Source organism: Phacochoerus africanus, chromosome 1 (genome assembly GCF_016906955.1).
Source record: "Phacochoerus africanus isolate WHEZ1 chromosome 1, ROS_Pafr_v1, whole genome shotgun sequence".
Taxonomy (NCBI): Eukaryota; Metazoa; Chordata; class Mammalia; order Artiodactyla; family Suidae; genus Phacochoerus; species Phacochoerus africanus.
Window position 1 is genome coordinate 107,394,281 of NC_062544.1, and position 25,854 is coordinate 107,420,134.

The 25,854-nt window shown below is 38.9% G+C and overlaps 1 protein-coding gene across 1 annotated transcript in view; it reads left to right on the forward strand.

The window, feature by feature from the left end:
• The window catches only part of ABHD5 (abhydrolase domain containing 5, lysophosphatidic acid acyltransferase), a 50,491-nt gene that overhangs the window by 12,721 nt on the left and 11,916 nt on the right, over positions 1 to 25,854 (forward strand). Inside the window, exons 2-3 of the mRNA XM_047771382.1 lie at positions 15,338 to 15,423; positions 21,047 to 21,419. Of these exons, the coding sequence (XP_047627338.1) occupies positions 15,338 to 15,423; positions 21,047 to 21,419 (459 nt within the window). The remainder of the gene's footprint in view (positions 1 to 15,337; positions 15,424 to 21,046; positions 21,420 to 25,854) is intronic.

Consider the following 25,854-nt stretch of genomic DNA (forward strand, 5'->3'; position numbering starts at 1 on the left):
TTAGCCTCCCTTTTATTTTATTTTATTTATTTATTTATTTGTTGTTTATTGTTTTTAATGTTTAGCCTTCCTTTTAATAATGTGCTGTATCACATTGATTTGCAGTTGTTGAACCATTCTTACATCTTTGAAATAAATTTCACTTCATCATGCTGTATGATCCTTTTATAGTATTGTTGAATTGTTTGCTCATATTTTGTTGATAATTTATCTATATAAATTATCTATGTCCATCAGTGATATTACCCTGTAGTTTCCTTTTTGTGCGGTGTCCTTGTCTACTTTGGTATCGAGGTAATGCTTGCCTTATAAAATGAGTTTGGATGTGTTCCCTTTTCTGTTTTTTTGGAATAGTTTGAGAAGGATTGGTGTTAATTCTTCTTTGAATGTTTGGTAGAATTTACCAGTGAAGTTGTCTGGTCTCATACTTTTGTTTGTGGAGAGTTTTAAAATTACTGATTTGGTCTCCCTACTAGTAGTCATTCTATTCAGATTTTCTGTTTCTTCATGATGAGTCTTGGAAGGTTGTAGCTTTCTAGTAATTTATCCATTTCTTCTACGTTCTCTAATCTTTTGGTAAATAATTGTTCATAGTGTATGTCTTACGATTCTTGGTATTTCTGTCCTATCTGTTGTAACCTCTCCTTTTTCATTTTTGATTTTTTTTAAACTCAGTGAATTTTGTCATAGTTGTACAACCGTCATCACAACACAATTTTACATTTCCATCCCAAACCCTTCCCCCATCCCCCTAACCTGTCTCCTTTGGTAACCGTAAGTTTTGCAAAGTCTGTGAGTTGGCTTCTGTTCTGCCAAGAAGTTCATTATATTCTTTTTTAAAGATTTCACATATAAGTGATAGCATACGATGTCTGTTTCTCACTGTGTGATTAACTTCACTTAGCATGATAATTTCTAGGTCCATCCATGTTGCTGCAAATGCTCTTATTTCGCTCCTTTTTGTGGCTGAGTAATACTCCATTGTGTGTGTGTAGGACATCTTCTTCATCCACTGCTCCGTCAGTCGACATTTAGGTTGATTCCATGTGCTGCAGTAAACACTGGGGTACATGTATGTTTTTGACTAACAGTTTTCTGTGGATAGATGCCCAGGAGTGGGATTGCGGATCATATGGGTCAAATGGTAATTCTATTTTTAGTTTTCTGCGGAATCTCCATACTGTTTTCCATAGTGGTTGCACCAATTTACATTCCCACCAACAGTGTAAGGAGGTTCCCTTTTCTCCACACACTCTCCAGCATTTATTGTTTTTAGACTTTTATATGACGGCCATTCTGTCTGGTGTAAGGTGGTACCTCATTGTAGTTTTGATTTGCGTTTCTCTAAAAATTAGTGATGATGAACATCTTTTCATGTGTTTTTTGGCCCTCTGTATGTCTTTGAAGAATTGTCTGTTTAGATCTTTTGCCCATTTTTTGATGGGGTTGTTTGTCTTTTTGGTATTGAGCTACAGGAGATTATTATATATTATGGAGATTTTTTAATCCCTTATCAGGAGTTCCTGTTGTGGCACAGTGGAAATGAATCCAGCTAGTATCCACGGGGATGCAGGTTCAATCCCTGGCCTTGCTCAGTGGGTTAAGGATCTGACGTTGCCAGGAGCTGTAGTGTTGGTCACAGATGCGTCTCAGATTCCTTGTTGCTGAAGCTATGGCAGCAGCTGTAGCTCCAGTTAGCCCTCTAGCCTGGGAAGGATGTGGCCCTAAAAAGAAAAAAAAAAAAAAAAACCCTCATCAGTAGTTTCATTTGTAAATATTTTCTCCCATTCTGTGGGTTGTCTTTTCATTTTGTTTAGGGTTTCCTTTGCTGTGCAAAAACTTTTAAGTTTAATTAGGTCCCATTTGTTCATTTTTGTTTTTATTGTCATTACTCTAGGACGTGGATCTGAGATGATACTGCTGTGGTTTACATCAGAGAGTGTTCGGCCTATGTTTTCCTTTAATAGTTTTATAGTATCTGATCTTATATTTAGGTCTTTAATCCATTTTGAGTTTATTTTTGCTAGGGAGTGTTCCAATTTCATTATTTTACATGTAGCTGTCTAGTTTTCCCAGCGCCGCTTATCGAAGGGATTGTCTTTTCTCCACTACATGTTCTTGCATCCTTTGTCATAGATTAGCTGACCATAGATGCATAGGTTTAATTCTGGGTTTTCTATCCTGTTCCACTGGTCTATATTTCTGCTTTTGTGTCAGTGCTGTACTGTTTTGATGACTGTAGCTTTGTGGTATAGTCTGAAGTCAGGGAGTCTGATTCTTCCAGCTCCATTTTTCTTTCTCAGGATGGCTTTGGCTATTCTGGGGCTTTTGTGCTTCCAAACAAAATTGAAAATATTTTGTTCTAGTTTTATGAAAAATGCAAATGTTAATTTGATAGAGATTGCATTGAATCTTTAGATTACCTTGGGTAGTATAGTCATTTATTCTTTCAGTCCAAGAGCATGATATATCTTTCCATCTGTTTGTGTCATCTTTGATTTCTTTCATCAGTCTTTCCTAGTTGTGAGAGAACAGGTATTTTGTCTCTTTAGGTAGGTTTATTCCTAGGTATTTTATTCTTTTTGCTGCAATGGTAAATGGGACTGTTTCCCTAATTTCTCTTTCTGATCTTTCATTGTTAATATTTAGAATGCAGTCAATTTCTGTGTATTAATTTTTTATCCTGTAACTTTACCAAACTCACTGCTGAGCTCTAATAACAGTTTTCTGGTAGAGTCTAGGATTTTCTAGGTATAGTATCATGTCACCTGCAAATAGTGATAGTTTTACTTCTTCTTTTCCAATTCGAGTTCCTTTTATTTCTTTTACTTCTCTGATTGCTGTGGCTAGGACTTCCAAAACTATGTTGAATAGTCGTGACAAGGATGCACATCCTTGTCTTGTTTCTGATCTTAGTGGGAATTCTTTCAGCTTTTCCCCATTGAGAGTGATGTTAGCTGTGGGTTTGTCATATATGGTTTTTATTATGTTGAAGTAGGGTCCCTCTGTGCCCACTTTCTGGAGGGTTTTTAGCAGAAATGGGTGTTGGATTTTGTCCAACTTTTTTTCTTAATCTATTGAGATGATCATATGATTTTCATTCTTCAGTTTGTTAATGTGGTATATCACACTGATTGATTTGTGGATCTTGAAAAATCCTTGCATCCCTGGGATAAATCCCACCCAATCATGATGTACAACCCCTTTAATGTATTGCTGGATTTAGTTTGCTAGTATTTTGTTGAGGATTTTTGCATCAGTGTTCATCAGTGATATTAGCCTGTAATTTTCTTTTTTTGCACTGTCTTTGTCTTGTTTTGGTATCAGGGTGATAGTGGCCTCATAGAATGAGTTTGGGAGTGTTCTTTCCTCTGCAATTTTTTTGGAACAGTTTCATAAGTATAGGTGTTAGCTCTTCTCTAAATGTTTGATAGAATTCACCTGTGAAGCCATCTGGTCCTGGACTTCTGTTTGTAAGAAGTCTTTTAATCACAGTTTCAATTTCAGTACTTGTGATTGGTGCATTCATCTTTTCTATTTTGTCTTGGTTTAGTTTTGGAAGATTGTGCTTTTCTAAGTATTTGTCCATTTCTTCTATGTTTTCCGTTTTATTGGCATATAGTTGCATATTGTAGTCTCTTATGATCCTTTGTATTTCTTTGATGTCCATTGTAACTTCTCCTTTTTCATTTCTAATTTTATTGATTTGAGTCCTCTCTCTTATTTTTCTTGATAAGTCTAGCTAAGGGTTTATCAATTTTGTTGGTCTTTTCAAAGTGGCTTCACTGATCTTTTCTATGGTTTTCTTCTTTTATTGATCTTTTCTATTTCATTTATTTCTGCTCTTACCTTTGATTTCTTTCCTTCTGCTAACTTTGGGTTTTGTCTGTTCTTTCTCCAGTTGCTTTAGGTGTAAAGTTAGTTTGTTTATTTGAGATTTTTCCTGTTTCCTTCTTTGAACTGGTTTTGCCACATCCCATTAAGTTTTGGATTGTTGTGTCTTTGTTTTCATTTGCTTCTAGGTATTTTTTAATACTCTGTTTTATTTCTTCAGTGATCCATTGGTTGTTTAGTAGCATGTTGTTTAGTCTCCATGTGTTTGTGTTTTTTCCAGCTTTTTTCTTATTGTTGATTTCCATTTGTATAGTGTTGTGGTCAGAGGAAATGCTTAATATGATTTCAATTTTTTTTTCTGCTTTTTTGCTTTTTAGGGCCTCATCCTCAGCATATGGAAATTCCCAAACTAGGGGTCAAATCGGAGCTCTAGCTGTTGGCCTAAACCACAGCCACAGCAACACCAGATCCATGCTGCACCTGCCACCCACACCACAGCTGACAGCAATGATGGATCTTTAACCCACTGAGTGAGGCCAGGGATTGAACTCACATCCTCATGGATACTAGTCAGATTCATTACCACTGAGCCACAATGGGAACTCCTGATTTCAGTTTTCTTAAATTTACTGAGGCTTGATTTGTGGCCCAGAATGTGATCTATCCTAGAGAATATTCTGTGGGCCCTTGAGAAGAATGTGTATTCTGCTGCTTTGGGATGGAATGTCCTGTAAATACTAAGTCCATCCGGTCTAATGTATCATTTAAAGCCTGTGTTTCCTTGTTGATTTTCTGTCTGGATAATCTGTCCATTGTTGTAAGTGAGGTGTTTAAGTCCCCCAACATCATTGGGTTTTTGTCAATTCTCTTTTTAAGATTGTTAGCAATTGCCTTATATATTGAGATGAACCTCTCTCATGTGCATATATATTTACAATTGTTATATTTTCTTTGATATCCTTCTTCAACATCCTTTCAAGGATCTTCTTGATCCATTGATAATTATGTAAAGTCCTTCTTTGTCTCTTATTATATTCTTTATTTTAAGGTATCTTTTGTCAATATGAGTGTTACTATTCCAGCTTTCTTTTGATTTCCATTTGCATGAAATATTTTCTTCCATCCTCTCAATTTCAATTTGTATGTGTCTTTAGAAGTAAAGTGGGTGTCTTTAAGACAGCATGTACATGCATCTTGTTTTTGTATTCAGCCAGTCCACATCTTTTGGTTGGTGCATTTAGTCCATTTATACCTAAGGTAATTATTGATATGTATGTTCTTATTGCCATTTTATTAACTGTTTTGAATTTGTTTTTGTTGGTCTTTTTTCTTCCCCTTTATTTTGTGGTTTGATGACTCTCTTTAGTATTGTTTTGGACGGCTTTTTCTTATTCATGTGTATATCTATTGTAAGGTTTTTGGTTTGCTGTTACCATGAAGTTTTGATATAGGAGTCTATATATATATACAAGATTGTTCAAAGTTGTTGGTCTCTTTAATTGCAAATGCATCTCCAGTGTTCTGCATTTGTACCCTCCTCTTCTCATGATTTCTGGGTTTGGTAGCATATTTATATGTGGATGATTTCCTACCCTTACTATATGTCTGTCTTTACTGGTGAGCCTTGTTATTTGTGATACTTTTGTTTCTAGTTGTGGCCTTTTCTTTTCCACCTTGAGAAGTTCCTTTGATATTTGTTATACAGCTGGTTTAGTGGTGCTAAATTCTCTTTTGCTTGTCTGAAAAGTTTTTGATTTCTCCTTCAAATCTGAATGAGAGCCTTGCTGGGTAAAGTAATCTTGGAGGGTTTTTCCTTTCATCCTTTTAAGTATATCATGCCGCTTCCTTCTGTCTTGCAGAGTTTCTGCTGAAAAATCTGCCAGTAACCTTATCAGGGTTGCCTTGTATGTTATTTGTTCCTTTTCCCTAGCTGATTTCAGTATTTTGTCTTTGTCATCAATTTTGGTCAGTTTGATTAATTTTTGTCTCAGGTGCTCCTCCTTGAGTTTATTTTATATGGTACTCATTGTGCTTCCTGGATTTGAGTGAGTGATTCCTTCTCTATGATAGGGAAGTTTTCTGCTGTCATCTCTTCAAATATTTTCTCTGGCCCTTTCTTGCTCACGTCTCCTTCTGGCACCCCTATAATATGGATGTTGGTGTGTTTAACATTGTCCCACAGTTCTCTTAGATTGTCTTCAATCTTATTTCTCCTTTCTGTTCTGCCTCAGTGATTTCTACTAATCTGTCTTCCACCTCATTTATGCATTCTTCTGCCTCCTGTATTTTTCTATTGGTTGTTTCTAGTGAATTTTTTATTTCATTTATTGTATTTTGCATCTCTGCTTGCTTAATTCTTTTTTTTTGTTGTTGTTGTTTTGTTTTTTTGCTATTTCTTTGGGCTGCTCCCGTGGCATATGGAGGTTCCCAGGCTAGGGGTCGAATCGGAGCTGTAGCCACTGGCCTACGCCAGAGCCACAGCAACTTGGGATCCGAGCCGCGTCTGCAACCTACACCACAGCTCACGGCAACGCCGGATCGTTAACCCACTGAGCAAGGGCAGGGACCGAACCCGCAACCTCATGGTTCCTAGTCAGATTCGTTAACCACTGCATCACGACGGGAACTCCTTAATTCTTAAATCTTCTATTTCTCTGTTCATTGTTTCTTATGACTTATCAGTCTTTGCCTCCAGTTTATTTTCAAGATCTTGAATCATTTTTACTATTATTAAAGTCCTTTTTATGGAGGTTGGTAATTGCCAACTTAGTTGTTTTTCTAGGCTTTTTTCTTGTTCCCTTATCTGAATCATAATTCTCTGCCTTTTGATTTTGTATAGGTTTTTGGTGTGGTCTCTTTTTTGCAGGCAATATGGTTGTAGCAGGCACTTCTGGTGTCTGCTCCCCTTGTGGCTGAATTTGGTACAGGGGCTTGCTGCAGGCTTCCTGATGGGAGGGACAGGTGCCTGCCCACTGGTAGCTGGAGCTGATTCTTATCCCTCTGCTGGATGGGCCTTATCTCTGGGTGAGATTAGAGGCAGCTGTGTGCATGGGGGGGGGTGTTTAGAAAGCCTGTTTGCAGATGGGTGAGGCTATGTTCCGACCCAGTTTGTTGTTTGGCCTGGGGCCAAAATGGCCATTGCTAGAGGAATTCACTCTGATGATTATTCCCAAGACCTTTGCCCCCAGTGTCCTTACCCCACAATGAGCCACAGTCATCCCCGGTTTACCCAGGATATTCTTTAAGAACCACAGGCAGGTCTGATCCAGATTCCTATTGAGTCTCTGCTTTGCCCTGAGACCCAGTGCACATGAAAGCCTGTGTGTGCCTTTCAAGTGTGGATTCCCTCTTTCTCCCAGCACTGTGGAGTTCCTGCACACAAGCTTCATTGGCATTTAATTCCAAATGTTCTGGAGGCTCCTTCTCCCAATGCCAGATCCTCATGCATGAGAACCTGATGTGGGGCTCAGAACTCTCACTTGCATGAGTGAGCCTTTGCGATGTGGTTACTTCGCAGTCTGTGGGCCACTCTCCTGGTGGGTATGGGGTTGCTTATATCATGTAATCACACCTCCTACCATCTCTGTGTGGCCTCCTCTTTGTCATCTGGAGTAGGATATATTTTTTGATAGTTTTCAGTCTATTTTGTTGAAGGTTGTTCAGCAGTTGGTTGTGATTTTGTTGCTTTTATGAGAGAAGGTGAGCTCCAGTCCTTCTTACTCTGCAGTCTTAATCCTGTCCTCATTTTTGATTTTTGAGTGAGAAAACTAAAGATTTGTCAGTTTGGTTTATCTTTTCAAAGAACTAGCTGTTGGTTTCATTGATCTTTTCTGTTGTCTTTTCGGTCTCTATTTCATTTATTTCCACTCTCATCTTTGTTATTTCTTTCTTTCTACTAACTTTGGGCTTTGTTTCTTCCTTTTCTAGTTCCTTGAGGTATAAAATTAAGTTGTTTACTTGATTTTTCTACTTTGTTTTTTAATCTTCATGCTAGCTGTAGTAGTGATTAATCCACTACCTTTATATATATTTACCTTAACTAGTGAGATTTATACACTTCATATGTTTTCTTGTAAGTAATTAGTGCTGGGTTTTTTTTCTAGCTTAAATAAATCTCTTTTACATTTCTTGTAAGACTGGTTTTGTAGTGATGACCTCCTTTAACTTTTGCTTGTATGGAAAACTCTTTCTCTTTCATTTAATTCTGAATGACTTTTCCAGATAAGGTGTTCTTAGAATTATTTTTTTTCCTATTGTGACTTGACTATATCATGCCGCTCCCCTCTGACCTGTAGTTTCTTTGAAAAATCAGCTGATAGACTTATAAGGCCCCTTGTTTATGAAAAGTTTTTCTCTTGCTGCTTTTAAGATTCTTTCTTTGTTTTTAAATTTTGGCATTTTAATTATGATGTGTCTTAGTGTGGGTCTCTTTTGGTTCACCTTATTTGGAACTCTCAGGGCTTCCTGGATCTGGATGTCTGTTTCTTTTCCGAGGTTAAGGAAGTCTTCATTTTTCAAATAAGTTTTTTGCCCTTTTCTCTCATCTTTTTCTGGGACTCCTAAAATGTGGATGTTACTCAACTTGATATTGTCTCAGAAGTCCCTTAAGCTGTCTTAATATTGTTTTCATTCCTTTTTCTTTTTGTTGTTATGCTTGGATGAGTTCTCCTGCCCTTTGAGTTCACCAATTTTTTTTTCTGCTTTATCTTGTCTGATGAACGCATCTAGTATATTTCTTAGTTTGGTTATTATATTCTTCAGTTTTGTGATTTCTGTGTGGAACTCTCTTATATTTTCTGTCTCTTGGTCTGAGTTCTCACTGTGTTCATTCTTCTCCCAAGTTCAGTGAGTATTGTTATGAACATTACTTTATCAGGTATATTACTTATCTTTATTTCATTAAGGGATTCTTCCTCCTTTTTAAAATCGTGTTCTTTCATTTGGAACATATTTCTCTGTTTCTCCATTTTGTTTGATTCTCTGTGTTGGTTTCTGTGTATTAGGTGAAAAACAACTATCAGTCTTAAAGGGCTGGCTGAGGAGATGAACCTTATTGTTCAACCCTGCCCTAGCTCTTGGTTGTCTTTCAAACCTTCGTGATTATCCAAGTAGGTTATTTTCTTTTTAATGCCTCCCAGTAGTCGAGAGTGGTAGTCAAGACTACCACTGTCCCAAAGGGGAGGATCTCAGTCAGCACCTAGATTCAGGCTGATGGGAAACCAGGTCTTCAGGCATCAGTTTTTACAGAATGCATAATCCCTACTGGCCCCCACATCTGGAGGTGTCCCTGGGCAGCAGTCACACACATCAGGGCCTGGTCCCATGAGAATACCTCTGTAGTTACTAATGTTTGCCTTTAATGTTTGTCAGGCCAAAGCTCCTGGTCAGGTAAACAGGCCTCTTTCTCAGAAGGACTGGGGTTGTGTTTCAGTTAACAGTCTCTTCAGGGTCCTGACAGTGGTAGTCTTCCAGGACCTGTCTTTCTTTTTTTTTTTTTAAGAACTTTTTTATTTTTTATTTATTTTTTATTTTTTAGACCTATTTTATTTTATTATTTATTTATTTATTTTTGTCTTTTTGCCATTTCTTGGGCTGCTCCTGTGGCATATGGAGTTTCCCAGGCTGGGGTCTAATCGGAGCTGTAGCTGCCAGCTGTACGCCCGAGCCACAGCAACACGGGATCCGAGCTGCCTCTGCGACCTACACCACAGCTCATGGCAACGCCAGATCGTTAATCCACTGAGCAAGGGCAGGGATCGAACCCGCAACCTCTTGGTTCCTAGTCAGATTCATTAACCACTGTGCCACGGCGGGAACTCCGGACCTGTCTTTCTGATTGTTACAGTCCCATAGGACTCAGGAATACAAGCCCAACAACTGCCAGAGGCAGGTGATTAAAGGGTGTCCTCTAGGTGGCAAACATAAAGACTGGGTCATAAAACATATAAAAAAGCAGTACCAGACATGTTGGGAATCTCCCCTTTGGGAGACACACAGGCTCTCTGGAGCATGTGGGCAGAGGGAGAGCAGGAAGATGGTGCCCACCGGTCTCCATCCCTAGAGAGCATCCCAGCTTCCCCTGCCCCTCAGTGAATGCTTTAAAATTAGGAAATGAGTCTCTTTCACATAAAGCCTGGGTGCTTTCAAAGGGCTGTTTCTTTGTTGGGCCCTGGTGCAGGTAAGTCTGCACATAGGTCCTTTAATTCCTCAGTTTGCCACAACCCCATGTGTTTTGTGGGCTTGAGCCCCACTGGTTTTCAAAGCCAGACATTTTGGGGGCTCATCTTTCAGGTACCAATCTTAAAAGATGGGGTGCCTGATGTGGGTTATGAGCCCTTTGCTCCTCAGGGAGAAGCTCTGGGTTTTGAGTTCCCTCCTGATTATGGGTCTCTTCACCAGGGTGGGGTTTATGGCAAGATTTTGTCTCACCCTTTCCTACCTGATTCAGTTGGGTTTCTTTCTGGTTTGGCTGATGTGGAGGGCTTGCTCTGCCCGTTTTTAGGTTTTTGTCAAAGGAAATTATTCCTTATGTAGCTGTGTGTCTCTGGGCAGCAAGGTTAGAATCTTCCATCTTGAACTGGAACCCCAACATTCATTTTTTCACATAGTATCTCCATAGTTTAGCCCACATGCTGTGAAAACTTGAGCAAATGCATCTGTTTACAGTCCTTTCCTTTAATCCTGTGTTTGTGTATGTGTGTGTACACATACATATGTGTTATGGAACTTACTGGGAAGTTTTTATATGTAAAGATAAAGCGATAAGAAACTTGACTAGCAGATAAAAAGGGGTAACATATATATGAAAAAAATGCGAGTTACAGTGTCTATGATAACACTCCTAAATTATTCATTTTGTTGATTACCCTTTTCTTGATTGACTTTTTTGACATTTATTAGTTTTGCATTTTGTTTTAGGGGATTTAGGCCTGTGCCTTGCCCTTATCCTATCCCCTGATAAAGAACCTGTGGTACTATGAGAGCTCTCTGCCTATAGAAATGAACCTCATTTGCCTTCCTTCATTCACTTCTAATGTTTCTTTTTCTTTTTTTTCTTTTTTTGTCTTTTCTAGGGCCGCACCTGTGGTACATGGAGGTTCCCAGGCTAGGGGTCTAATTGGAGCTGTAGCTGCCGGCCTATACCTGAGCCCCAGCCATGCAGGATCTGAGCCATGTCTGCAACCTACATCATAGCTAATGGCAATGCTGGATCCTTAACCCACTGAGCGAGGCCAGGGATCGAACCTGCAACCTCATGGTTCCTAGTCAGATTTGTTAACCACTGAGCCATGATGGGAACTCCCAACTTCTAATATTTCTAATGACTGAGGCCTTTTTTTCACACACACAGTTAACAAGAACTCACCTGGCCACCAGCCAGTTACTGTGTTTGACACTGGCAATGTAAGAATGACTTTTTACATGAGGTTAGCATTCATTGTGCTCAGAGTGCAGCAGGGCAGATAAACATGTAAACAAATAACCACAGCAGAAGTAACTGTATCTGTTACAAGGGCCAGGAGAGTGACTAATGACCTGCTCTTGGCATCAGGATCAGGAACAGTATCTCAGAAAAGGCAAGGTATATTGGACAGAGGAAAGAGCTGTGCAAAGCCACAGAGGCATAACATAACATGAAATTTAGGAAGTTATGAGGTACTGAAAAAGTACAGTGTGCAAAAGAAGAGTGGGTAAGCTGTGGATGGATTGTAAAGCATCTTCTGTGGAGGTCTAAGGAATGTGACTTAGACATTTTAAGGAAAGGGCTTTAAAGTCACTTAGAATTCAGTACATCTCTACTTATGTCTCTTACTTACTAGCTACATACTCCTGGACTTGGTGCTTAATACTTCTGAACCACAATTTTCACATCCATGAAATGGATATTGCAGCTTGGACTAAGAATATCTTAGATTGTGAGTGACTTACTTATTTAGCAAACATTCTTATTGAGCACCCATTATACATAATGCCCAGAGGATTCTGCAGGGAAGGAAATGTAGTAGAATGAGCCTATGAAACTTAGAAAAAGTTGGCTGCTGGATCAGTCCATCCAAAACTTAACACATTTCTCTATTCACAGCTATTCTTCATGTGTTCTCTGTCATTATTAGTGGCACCTCAGACAGAAACCTGGGAATCCTCTGTTGTACCTTTTTTAATAACTAGTTATCAAATCCAACCTGTTTTACCCTTTTTTTTGGTATAAAGTTTTATTATGATTAAATGTTTAAGTTTTTTGCCTGTTCATTTGCTGAATTTTGATATATGCATCCATGTAATCCAGTTGTTAAGATGGAGAACTTCACTATCATCCACTTGTAATTCATTGCAACCGGTACACTTCAGATGAAGCAATACCTTTATTCATTCATAACATGAATGCATATTAATATGCTAGATTTTGGGGTGGAAACTGAGAATTCAGTGCACCCTTGCCTTCCAGTATCTTACATTTGGATGAAGATACTGATGAGTAAATATGAACTTTACAACACAACTTGAGAATTAAGAAAAGAGAGCTTAAGTACACAGTGATAAATAAAAGGCTGGAGCAAGGCTGAGTTTCCCCTTGTAGGTCAACCTGACATTGAGGCAAGAAGCAGTACAAAATGGCAATTCTTTATCAAGTCCTATCTTTGAACTCCCTCTGAACCTTAAATAAAACTTTATTTCAATGCCTTGTGTTAGTGAATCGTTGTTGTTGTCATCAGTATATCACCTACTCTTTATTGAATGTTTCTACATGTCTTATCCTGGGACATGCTTAATGCTTTAGAAGATGCACAGAAGAGAGAAAGCAGTGGGGCACAGAAAACTGGAGGGGCGCTCTTTTGGGATGGGGAATACCAGCAGCCACCAGAGCCCAGAGGAAACTAAGAAAGGGTTTTCCCCTTAGAGCCTCTGTCAGGAGTGTGGCCCTGCTGATATCTGGATTTCAGCCCAGTGACTGGATTTCAGACATCTGGTCTCCAGAATAATTTTCTGTTGCCGAAGCCACCAAATTTGTGGTAATTTGTTAGAGCAGCCACTGGAAATAGTGCACCTGTTTTCTCACAACATACGCAATATATTCCTTTCTGTGGGTGTGCTCATGCCCTTTCCTTCGCTGGAAATGCCTGAGCCATTGCTCCACCTGTTGTAATATACTATTTATGTGTGACCATCCAATCCACAAGCAACTTCCTGATCCCTTCAGGGAGAATTAATCACTCTTTCTTGATTTGGTAACTGATTAGTAATATGTCCTAACTGATTAGAATAATTTCTCAAAGATAGTGCTCAATAAATAATTGTGGAATAAATTAATTCTATCATGAATTGCAAATGTCATCTTTTTTTATTAGACCTTTTGTTTTATTTATTTTTAAAATTGAGATATAATTAACATATAACATTGTATAAATTCAAGGCACACAGGGTGTTGATTTATACTTTTATATATTTCAGTGTGATTCCCATCATAGCTTTAGCTAACACCTCTGTCACATCATGTAATTATCTCTTTTTTGTGTGTGGTGAGCACATTTAAGATCTAGTTCCTTAGCAGTTTTGAAGTCTGTAATTGAGTATTGTTGATTATAATCACTATGCTGTGCATTAGATCTCCAGAAGTTGTTCACCTGCTAGTTATAAGTTTGTACCCTTGGCCTGTTTTATTTTTAAATATTCCTCCTCTTCTTGTCTCTATCCCTATTGCGAAAGCCTTCCTTCTGACCCTTACCTTCCTTTCATCTGGGGTCTAAGGTAGTTGGTTTCTCCTTTTTCTCTAATTCATTTTCTTTCATGAGAAAGTTGTTTTTTGTTTTGTTTTGTTTTGTTTTTGTTCCCAGGCCATGGGTCAAACCCATGCCATCCATGTATAATGTTTGTGTGACAATTCAGTATGGTTGATAAAATGTATAGCCTATGAAAATATATCTCTCTGCTCTTCCATTACATTCAATGAATCCCCTGCCCTGGGAAACTAACTAGGTGACTGTATTCCTTAAAAAAGGGCAAGAGGTAAATAGACCTAGCACCAAGGGACAGGATGGAACCGGAGCAGAAAAAATTCCACCTTAGCCATGAGGGACAATTTTTTTTTTTTTTTTTTTTTTGCTTTTTAGAGCCTCACCCATGGTATATGGAATTTTCCCCGCTAGGGGTTCAAATCGGAGCCGTAGCTGCTGGCCTACACCACAGACTCAGCAATGCAAGCTCCAACCCATGTCTGTGACCTACACCCAGTTCATCGCAACGCCGGATCCTTAACCCACTGAGCAAGACCAGGGATTGAACCCACATCTTCATGGATTCATTACTGCTGAGCCACAACAGGAACTCTGAGGGACAAATTTTGATCATCAGTGCTTTCTATTGAAATATTTATAATCTTTCAATAGAGGGGAATTGATAAAAGAAATTTCCACATATTAAAATATAAGGAAGTCATTCTGGCTTCTATATGAATTAACTCGAGTTTTATATTAGTTAAAATAGCCTGTTTGTGGCCTATCAAAACAAAAAACAAAAACCAAAAACCCTGCACCACAGCAGTGACCCAATCTGCTATATTGACAATGCAGGATACCTAACCTGCTGTGCCACAAAAGAACTCCAAGAAAGATCTCACTTTATTTATTTATTTATTTTTTCCCACTGTACAGCAAGGGGATCAAGTTTTAAGTGATACTGACCCCATGCTTAGCGCTTGCTGTCTGGTGACTGCTCACACCCTATATTATCTTAGATTCTTAAGATATGCCTGTGGTCTGCTGCTCTGCTGGGAGTTGAAGGCTCACCTTCTTGGTTGGCTACAGGCACAGTGTGTCAGTTCCGGCCTCCCCATGGCTTTCCTCACCTCTTGCCCAAGGCCTGCTTTCTTATTTTGTTTAGCTGTCTTCTCTCAGATGTGGGGTCATTCTTAGCATCTACTGTTGGTGGCATCCAAAGCTTTTCCTTTAGCAGTTAACCAGTTCATGCTAGGTAGATTGTACATGAGTCCCTTCTCTGCATTTGTATTAGGAATATATTCTCTTAACCATGAAAATCGAAGCTTTGAAAATATGTATTTTAAGAAGATTTCTCTCAACCCTCATAGTTGGCGTATTTTATACTTGTGAACCTATGATTGAAATGATCATATGGTCTTTGACTTTTCTGTACTTCCACCTGATAAGAGGCTGTCTTACAGTGGTGTGAGGGAATGCCTTTTTTTTTTTTTTTTTTTCCTTTTTCTGCTCACTTTCCGTCTCTGCTTGATTATATGGAATCTGACTATCCATGAAGGTAAGATGGACTTTGCGATCTACTTGTAGATTCTCAGGTTGAAGGTGGGTATCTGTATCTCAGTCCATTATCACAATGCTTTGGGTCTACCAGGGGAATTTATCACATGCATAGCATCATCATCACACTGACAGTAAATTTTCCATTCTGCTTTTCTTCTCCCTGTGTAACTGCTGGAAGTTGAGAAAAGGATTAACTCACCTATATTTGTATTTTGTTTTTGATACTCTAGGTCTGGATGGCTAACTGGTTGGCTTCCCACATGGTGCCCTACATCGACATCACACCTTAAAGAAGCTGAAGAGAAAATTTTAAAATGTAAGGTTTTCTTTTTATAAGTTAACTGAGCTATTTACTAAAATAGGTCCAGTATATTGCATTGCCTTAAAACTGAAGATAAGATTCTGTGGTAAGTTAGTTATTGGCAGAAGAACTTCTTTTCGTTTTTATGTCACCAGCAAGTACATAAATGTGGGAAAAAGGCAGGGGGTCTGAAACTTTTTGGTCTTGTGTCCCTTTTATACTTTTAAATTAGGAAGTACCCCAGAAACTTTGTTTAGAGATTATAACTATCAATATTAACCATTCTAAAAATTAAAACCAAGTAACTTAAAACATGTCATTTTGGGAGTTCCCATCATGGCTCAGCAGTTAATGAATCTGACTAGGAAGCATGAGGTTGCAGGTTTGATCCCTGGCCCTGCTCAGTGGGTTAAGGATCCCACGTTGCTGTGGCTTTGGTGTAGGCTGGTGGCTACAACTCCGATTAGACCCCTAGCCTGGGAACCTCCATGTGCCACAGGAGCAGCCCTAGAAAAAGGCAAAAAGACAAAAAAATAAAAAAAATAAAAAATGTCATTTTGGGACTTCCTGTCATGGCTCAGTGACAGCAAACCTGCCTGGTATCCATGAGGTTGTAGGTTCAATCCCTGGCCTCGCTCAGTGGGTTAGGGATCCAGCATTGCCATGAGCTGTAGGTCGCAGACTAGGCTTGGATATGGCATTGCTGTGGCTGTGGTGTAGGCGGGCAGCTGCAGCTCCAGTTCAACCCTTAGTCTGCGAACTTCCATATGCCACTAGTGCGGCCTTAAAAAGACAAAAAAAAAAAGTCATTTTATTAATTTAGTTTAAAACAATAGTAATAAACCCACCATAGGTTAAAATAAATAACATTTTTTTTTCTGAAAGTAACTACTTTCTAAACAAATGGAGCAAGAAAAGTAACATTGTTTACAAATTTACAAATCTCTTTAATGTATGGTTTAACATAAGGCAGCTAGATTCTCATATCTGCTTCTGCACTCAGACTCATGGTAATCACTTGTCAAGTGATCTGAGGAAAACTCCACTGTGTACGCATCAATGAATGAGAGTGAAAAGGGCAAACAAAGTCTTAGATTGCTATGAATTCAGTTTTGACCTTGCATGATCTCCTGAGAGGGTCTCAGGGACTCACCAAAGGTCCCCAGACTATGCTTTGAGAACAGGCTCTAGGTGCTGCAAAGCAAGCAGCCTTGTCTAGTAGAACAAATACTGACCTTGAACCAGATAACCAGATCTAGGCCCAGGGCTCCAGTGAGGGGCTTCCAGAATCTTGGGCAAGTCCCTTTTCTTGGCCTTCTGGGTTTTCCCTGTAAAACCCAGGCCAGGCGGTTGACCCTTTGACTTCTTTCTAATTCTAGTATTGTAGGATTCTTTATGTTTACATTTGTAGTAGTACAGAAACTTTTTTTGTTTCTTGTGAGCATTGAAATTTACCCACACTTGTACTGTCAGAGTATTCCCAGGTCTCTGGGATTCTTTCAAGCAGGAGTGTTTACTGTACCATTTTGTTTAGAGGAAGATATTAAGTTGTACAGTTCACATACCTGATTATTGTGTATTTATGTGCAGATATTTGTCCACACCTGTTCTTCATCCTCTCTGCCACAAATGAAATTTCTTTGTGCACTTGAATGACTGGGGAGTAAATGACCATAACTAGATATATCCACTGAAGGGACAGTTAGCCATTTTACATGTTTTTTTTTTTTTAATTATTTATTATTATTTTTTTCCCACTGTACAGCAAGGGGGTCAGGTTATCCTTACATGTATACATTACAATTACATTTTTCCCCCAGCCTTTCTTCTGTTGCAACATGAGTATCTAGACAAAGTTCTCAATGCTATTCAGCAGGATCTCCTTGTAAATCCATTCTAAGTTGTGTCTGATAAGCCCAAGCTCCCGATCCCTCCCACTCCCTCCCCCTCCCATCAGGCAGCCACAAGTCTCTTCTCCAAGTCCATGATTTTCTTTTCTGAGGAGATGTTCATTTGTGCTGGATATTAGATTCCAGTTATAAGTGATATCATATGGTATTTGTCTTTGTCTTTCTGGCTCATTTCACTCAGTATGAGGTTCTCTAGCTCCATCCATGTTGCTGCAAATGGCATTATGTCATTCTTTTTTATGGCTGAGTAGGATTCCATTGTGTATATATACCACCTCTTCCGAATCCAATCCTCTGTCGATGGACATTTGGGTTGTTTCCATGTCCTGGCTATTGTGAATAGTGCTGCAATGAACATGCGGGTGCATGTGTCTCTTTTAAGTAGAGTTTTGTCCGGATAGATGCCCAAAAGTGGGATTGCGGGGTCATATGGAAGTTCTATGTATAGCTTTCTAAGGTATCTCCAAACTGTTCTCCATAGTGGCTGTACCAGTTTACATTCCCACCAACAGTGCAGGAGGGTTCCCTTTTCTCTACAGCCCCTCCAGCACTTGTTATTTGTGGATTTATTAATGATGGCCATTCTGACTGGTGTGAGGTGATATCTCATGGTAGTTTTGATTTGCATTTCTCTTATAATCAGCGATGTTGAGCATTTTTTCATGTGTTTGTTGGCCATCTGTATATCTTCTTTGGAGAAATGTCTATTCAGGTCTTTTGCCCATTTTTCCATTGATTGATTGGCTTTTTTGCTGTTGGGTTGTATAAGTTGTTTATATATTCTAGAGATTAAGCCCTTGTCGGTTGCATCATTTGAAACTGTTTTCTCCCATTCTGTAAGTTGTCTTTTTGTTTTCTTTTTGGTTACATGGGTTTTTTAATATGAAAAGGAATTTATACGATGTATGGTTGGCTAATCTTGTCTTTACAAAGCTGAGAAAGTTGTCATTGCAGTTTACTAAATGAAAAAAATAGTTGTCAGAAGATGAAAAAGGGGTGCTAGAACTCAATTCATGCATTTAACAAACATTGTTTTCCTACTGCAAGGTTCTAGGGATGCAAATAGAAGTGAGAATTGGCTCCTGCTCCAGGCTCAGACAGTCGAAGCAAACAACTAACACAGTGGAGTGAGCTCACTATTAGAGGTCACAGATGGTTTTGGTGGGAATCCGCAGACATCTGTGTTCAAAATGCTGATGTGCTTTGGCTTGGCACTAATGACAGATCACCAGTTTTTCTAAACTGGCCGCATTTCTCCTCACTCAGATGGCATGGGCTCTGTTGGTATTCTGAACAAATGCTGGGCTTCCCCTTCTGCCACTATGTGGTACAAAACCAGAGATTATTTCTTTGGTTAAAGGGCAAAATTCCCGTATCTCCAGGGTTTTTCCACTGCAGATGACTATCCACAAATAATTAGGGGTAGATCTAAAGTGTAGGTATTCAGTTGATAATTTAATGTAAAAGAATATCAGATTAGTTTCATCTTTAGTCAGTTTTGGGGGAAATTTAAATATTTAGTTCTGTAGCATTGAGGGCAAGTAAGATTTTTTTTTTAATCTACAAAATTGTTATTATTTGCTCTTTCTAGAGAAATTGTTGGATATCAACTCAGACTACTTGGCACCTCATGCTGAGGAATTCCTACCACACCCTGCCACCTTTTTTTTTTTTTTTTTAACTAAACTTTATAATGACTTAAGATTTCAGTTACATGTTTAATACATACACTAAATTCATTATGACTTTTTAAGGAAAAATATTTCTTTCTGAGTCTGACTTCAATCTTCAGCTTCATCTTCAGTTGTTCTACACATACAAGATAGTATTCTTTTGTTACTGTCTGTAAAGCTAGAGACCTTAAAATAATGGATTCAGTGACCACTGAGTTCCTCCCCAATACCCTCAATTGATAGATAAGGAAAGAAGTCCAGAGAATTAACATGACTTGCCAAAAGACATAGGCCTCAAGTACTTGAGACTTGTCTGAGAGAGATCTTCCCATTAAGACATAAAATATGGTAATTAAGAATTACTTCAATAAAATGTATGCTTTTTTTTTTAGGACTGACCTAGTAAAAGCTAAAACCATATAGATGAATACCAGATGGTTTCTAGTTTATTAATTTCTTTTTAAAAATTATAGTTGACTTACAGCGTTTCTTCAATTTCTGTTGTACAGCAAAGTGACCCAGTCACACACATTTCCCTGTGCTCTACAATAGGGCCTCATTGCCCATCCATTCTGAATGTTACAGTTTGCATCCACCAACCCCATACTCCCCATCCATCCTGCCCCTTCTCTCCTCCCCCCTGGCAACCACAAGTCTCTTTTCCATGTATGTGAGTCTATTTCTGTTCTATAGATAGGTTCATTTTTGCCATATTTTAGATTCCACATATGTGATATCATATGGTATCTGTCTTTCCCTTTTTGACTTACTTCACTTAGTATGAGAATCTCTAGTTCCATTCATGTTGCTGCAAATGGCATTATTTTGTTCTTTTCATGACTGAGTAGTATTCTCTTGTGTATATGTACTACATCTTCTTAATCCATTCATCTGTCGATGGACATTTAGGTTGTTTCCGTGTCTTAGCTATTGTGAATAGTGCTGTGATGAACATAGGGGTGCATGTATCTTTCGGAATTGTAGTTTTGTCCAGATATATGCCCAGGAGGGGATTTCTGGGTCATATGGTAGTTATATATTTAGTTTTCTGGGGTACCTCCATACTATTTTCCATAATGGTTGTACCAATTTACATTCCATCCAAGGAGGGGATACCCTTTTCTTCACACCCTCTCCAACATTTTATTTGTTGACTCGTTAATGATGGTCATTCTGACCAGTGTGAGGTGGTACCTCATTGTAGTTTTGATTTGCGTTTCTCTAATAATTAGTGATGTTGAGCATTTTTTCATGTGCCTGTTGACCATCCATATGTCTTTGGAGAAATATCTGTTTAGGTCTTCTGCCCATTTTTCAATTGGATTGTTTTTTTTTTTAATTTGTTTTTGTTTTTGTCTTTTGTCTTTTGAGGGCTGCACCCATGGCATATGAAGGTTCCCAGGCTACGGGTCTAATCGGAGCTGTTGCTGCTGGCCTACACCACAGCCACAGCAATGAGGGATCCGAGCCGTGTCTGTGACCTACACCACAGCTCATGGCAACGCTGGATCCTTAACCCACTGAGCGATGCCAGGGATTGAACACGCAACCTCATGGTTCCTAGTCGGATTCGTTAACCACTGCGCCACGATGTTTGGTTTGGTTTTTGTTGTTGTTGAGTTGTATGAGTTGTTTATATATTTTGGAGATTAGGCCTTTGTCTGTTGTTTCATTTGCAAAGATGAAAAAATTCTGTGGATTGTCTTTTCTTTTTTTTAATGGTCTCCTTTGCTGTGCAAAGGCTTTTGAGTTTAACTAGGTCCCGTTGGTTTATTTTTGTTTTTATTGACCTTATTCTAGGAGGTGGATCAAACAAGATGCTGCTGTGATTTATGTTGAAGAGCGTTCTGCCTGTGTTTTCCTGTAGGAATTTTTAAGTATCTGGCCTTATATTTAGGTCTTTAATCCATTTCAAGTTTATTTTTATGTACACTGTTAGAGAGTGTTTTAATTTTATTCATTCAGGTAGTTTATTAATTTCTGATTGCTCTGAGAATACTCCCCTTCTCAGAAGCAGTGATGCTAAGCAGAATTTCTCTTTTATGTTTTCATTAGGTGTCCCCTGCATATACAAAAAAGGACCTGTTCGTATATCTAATGGAAATAAAATATGGACACTGAAGCTCTCTCATAATATTTCAAATAAGACTCCCCTTGTCCTCCTTCATGGTTTTGGAGGAGGTCTCGGACTTTGGGCACTGAATTTTGGAGATCTTTGCACCAATAGACCCGTCTATGCTTTTGACCTGCTGGGCTTTGGACGAAGTAGTAGACCCAGATTTGACACTGATGCAGAAGAAGTGGAGAATCAGTTTGTGGAATCCATTGAAGAGTGGAGATGTGCCTTAGGATTGGACAAAGTGATCTTGCTGGGACACAACCTGGGTGGGTTCCTAGCTGCTGCTTACTCACTGAAGTACCCCTCAAGGTAAGTGATGGAAACAGAAGAGAGGCACCCAAGTGCTAGTGTCTAGTTCCCATCTTTGGTGGTTGTTGGCGTCTGAGCCTTGTAAGACAGACATTTTCTCAAAGGACCCTCTAGACCAAACAGCCATAACTGATTGCCAGTTTAGTAGCAGAAGTAATGATGTCGGGTTTTCCTATTATATAAGTTTGAGAAAGAACTTTCTATTTGTACTTAGAATGTACACAATTTAAGCCACAAGTAAAAATTGTGCTGTTATTGTTTACAGTTATCATTATCATTAGACCTATGGATTCAGAAGGCTTTTCCTAACCTTTTCCAGGTTTTAGGAAGCTGTAGTAGGAAACCAGAAACTTAGAAATTACAGATATAGCCACTAGTGTTAGCTTTATGGCTTTAAACAAATCACTTAATCTCTAAATTTTTGTTTCCTCATCTCTAAGCTACAGAAAATATCCCTATGTAGAATATCTTATATAGAGTATTTATTTATTTATTTATTTATCCATCTCTTTAGGGCCGTACACGCGGCACATGGAGTTTCCCAGGCTAGGGGTTGAATCAGAGCTGTAGCCACCGACCTACACCACAGCCACAGCAACGAACAATCTGAGCCATGTCTTCTACCTACATCACAGCCCACGGCAACACCGGATCCCCAACCCACTGAGTGAGGCCAGGGACCAAACCCAAGTCCTCATGGATGCTAGTCGGGTTCGTTAACCGCTGAGCCACAACAGGAACTCCTTAGAGCTTTTAAATTATCCTGTGCCCTAACCTTTATTGCTATAGAATTCTTTTTCAGAGTCATTGAATTAATGAGTATTTGCCTCAGAATCTTTGTAGCATCTCCTTTATTTACCTTATTTTCTCATGCTAATTCTTATTTGTGTTGCTAATCTGAGAAGAGGTCACATTTGAGTGCTAAGGAAATAGAAGAAAAGCTTTTTTTTTTGTCTTTTTTTTGTTGTTGTTGCTATTTCTTGGGCCGTTCCCGGCATATGGAGTTTCCCAGGCTAGGGGTTGAATCGGAGCTGTAGCCACCCGGCCTACGTCAGAGCCACAGCAACGCAGGATCCGAGCTGCGTCTGCAACCTACACCACAGCTCACGGCAACGCCGGATCGTTAACCCACTGAGCAAGGGCAGGGACCAAACCCGCAACCTCATGGTTCCTAGTCGGATTCGTTAACCACTGCACCACGACGGGAACTCCAGAAAAGCTTATTTTTGTTTTGTCCATCTTTTGGAAAGAAAAAAGATCAACATTTTTATGTTGCCCAGTGTATCTTTCCATTGGACTAATGGACTAATTCCAAATTGCAACTGACTTTGACATTGAGGTCTATGAATGGGATGATGGTCATTTTCAGAGTGCACATGAATACCTGTCAGGCTACCCTATTGTATAACTCCAGGTGTGCTGTCAATACAGAATTTGCCAGGTAGAGTACAGCCCTGTGTACCAGAGGTTATCTTCCTCTGGAACAGCTTACTTTCTCTCTATAGATTCTTTGACTGTACTTCAGCATCTACACTTGATATTTTTCTGGAGAGGTCATAATCTTGTGTGTGCTGGGTGGCAAAATAGTTTTGTCAACTGGCAGACTTGCACTTTCAAAAGAAATCTAGATTTTCTTGTTCTAATTGGCTCTTAGGAGTTACTGTCCTTTATTGAGTCCTATGCTCACTGACAAACAGCTAGCTGTATTTGTGGGGGTTGGGCTGCCTTTGTTTCTTATCGGGTGTTCATTTTGTGTGGCTTGTGGTATTTATTCCCTGGCAGTGTGGCATGGGACTGTGGCCTAGGCTTTGGTGATGAAACCCTACATCTTAGAATCCTGACGTTTCATGGCTATCTACTCTTTAGGTCTATTGGTAAGCTTTTCATTTATAGTTGTGAATTCTCTAAAAAAAAAGGAGTGTGTGGGCGGGGGGCTTCAGTCATTCAGAAGGGAGTGATCACTTTAAAACTATCTATATAAGAGAATAACAACATATTTTGAATGACATGGGGAGCAGAACAAGTATGTAAAACAAAGCCAATGATCCCTGCATTAGACTGACTACATTTTAGAAAATGATTTTTGAATGTTTGGGCCTAATACTAGAAAAAACTAAAGTACTGTTTTTTAGGACCAAGAATCACTAAGTATTAGCAATAGATGAATAAGAGAATGCTTGAAATAGTTAGTATATTTAAATTGGCTGATTGCTACCAAATCAGCACATGTTGGAGATTCAAGCTTATATTCTGGACTGAATAAAAATTAAATTATTGAACACAAGTTAATTTTGAAGTAATTTGGTTCTTTGGATTTTCACATATCCCAAAGGAAGAATGAAGTCCAGGAATTCTCATTGTGGCTTAGTGGGTTAAGAACCTAATTGGTATCCCTGAGGATGTGGGTTCCATCCCTGGCCTCAGTCAGTGGGTTAAGGGTCTGGCACTATTGCACGCTGCAGTGTAGGTCATAGATGTGGTTCAGCTCTAGCCTTGCTCTGGCTGTGGTGTAGGCCAGTAGCTACAGTTCTGGTTTGACTCCCTAGCCTGGGAACTTCCATATGTCACAGGTGTGGCCCTTAAAAAAAAAAAAAAAAAAGGGAGAATAAAGTCCAGACAGAACACTGTGCATGGCACATGGTGGGTGCCTAGTAATATTTTTTGACTAGATTAATTTGAGAAAGAGTTTTGTAAACTAAATTCACCTTTCACTTTATAATTTTGTGTTCTTTTTTCTGCCTTCTCTTTCTATTGTTTAAAAATATCAAGAGCTAGTCATGTTATACATCTTCCTTTTCTTTGTGGGAAAAAAGTTGGTTACAGACATGTAGGTGTAAACAAAGAAAAATTTCAGTTTTATGTTTTGACCAATTATTTTACATATTAAGTTACTGTGTCTCATAAAAAACAAATTATAATTGAAATAAAGTTGGGATCATTTTGTGTGTATATGTGAGAAAAGATTAGTGAGAATGCTTTTTTAAACATATACATAACACATACGCTTACTTTGTGTGATTAGTAAGTATAGACCAGATAATACCCCAGTGTAGCACACAGTATAAGAAGGCAGGTGTTAACCTCTAGGGTGTCCCCTTGCCCACAGCCTTTTTCCTATGTTGCTTTTCAGGAGGGCTTTCCTTGAAGCACTTCTCTTACTGGAGAAGAAAGAGGTAAATGAATAAGAAAGTCTGTATTGTTTCTAGGTGCATCATCTCCTTGTTGCAGCAGTTCTTACTGTCCAGGTATTTTTCCAGATTACAATTCGTGGTCCCCATTTTTGTTAATTTCTTCCCTTACAGAAATTTTATCTGCTTGATCCCAACTAAGCAAATTCACATAAATTTACATAGATGATCTCATGTTATGGTTAATAGAGCAGTTCAGTAGACTTACAGATTCAACTGTAGTTACCCACAACTGATTGCTACCAGTGTAAGTGTCCATAACTACAGCAAACCTCATATTGAGTGAGCTTTAGCTGTTTCTTCTAGTTGCACTCATACTAAGCAGACTGGTGGTTGTCAGGGTGGCCATCTGTGTGATCTGGGATGTTTTACCTGAGCCAGAAAAGGTGCTTGCCCCTTAATGCAGTGGAGTGGTCTGTTTGCTATCAGCTAAGCAAGTAGGAACTACCTACTCTAAATGTCACTTATCCAGCTTTCGCTTGATTCAAGTACTTTTTTAAAAAATTGCTTTTTTTAGAGCTGATTTGAAAAGGAGGTACAGAGATTTCCCATGTAATCCCTTCTCTACAAGTATCCTTTTTATTATGCTGTCATGAGATTAAGAGTTTGAGTTTCAGAAAGATGAGGGGTTGGGGGGTAAGAGGAGGGAAAAAATGGTCTAATAGAGACCAAATGAGATTCAGTTAATTTCAGTTTTTCACTCACTGTGATCTTTTCTTTTGTCTCTCTCTTTTTTCTCTTGGTGGAATTTGAGAATATTATTTTTTTCTTTGCCTTCTCCCATATAACAGTTATAATCTTTACTTTTTTCTTCCTAAGTAAAACAATAGTTCTTTAATTTCTGTTATTTCCTTGCATGGAAGAAAAAAACCCACAAAGGCATTTTTTTACTTGTTGGGATTTATATCCCAATCCACCTATTTCTACTCTTTTATGGGTAGCCCCATTCTTTCATTCTTTTTTTTTTTAATTTTTATTATTTTTTGTCTTTTTGCCATTTCTTGGGCCACTCCCACGGCATATGGAGGTTCCCAGGCTAGGGATCTAATCGGAGCTGTAGCCGTCAGCCTACACCAGAGCCACAGCAACACAGGAACTGAGCCGAGTCTGCAACCTACACCACAGCTCATGGCAACACTGGATCCTTAACTCACTGAGCAAGGCCAGGGATTGAACCCGCAACCTCATGTTTCCCAGTCGGATTCATTAACCACAGAGCCATGATGGGAACGCCTTTCATTCCTTAT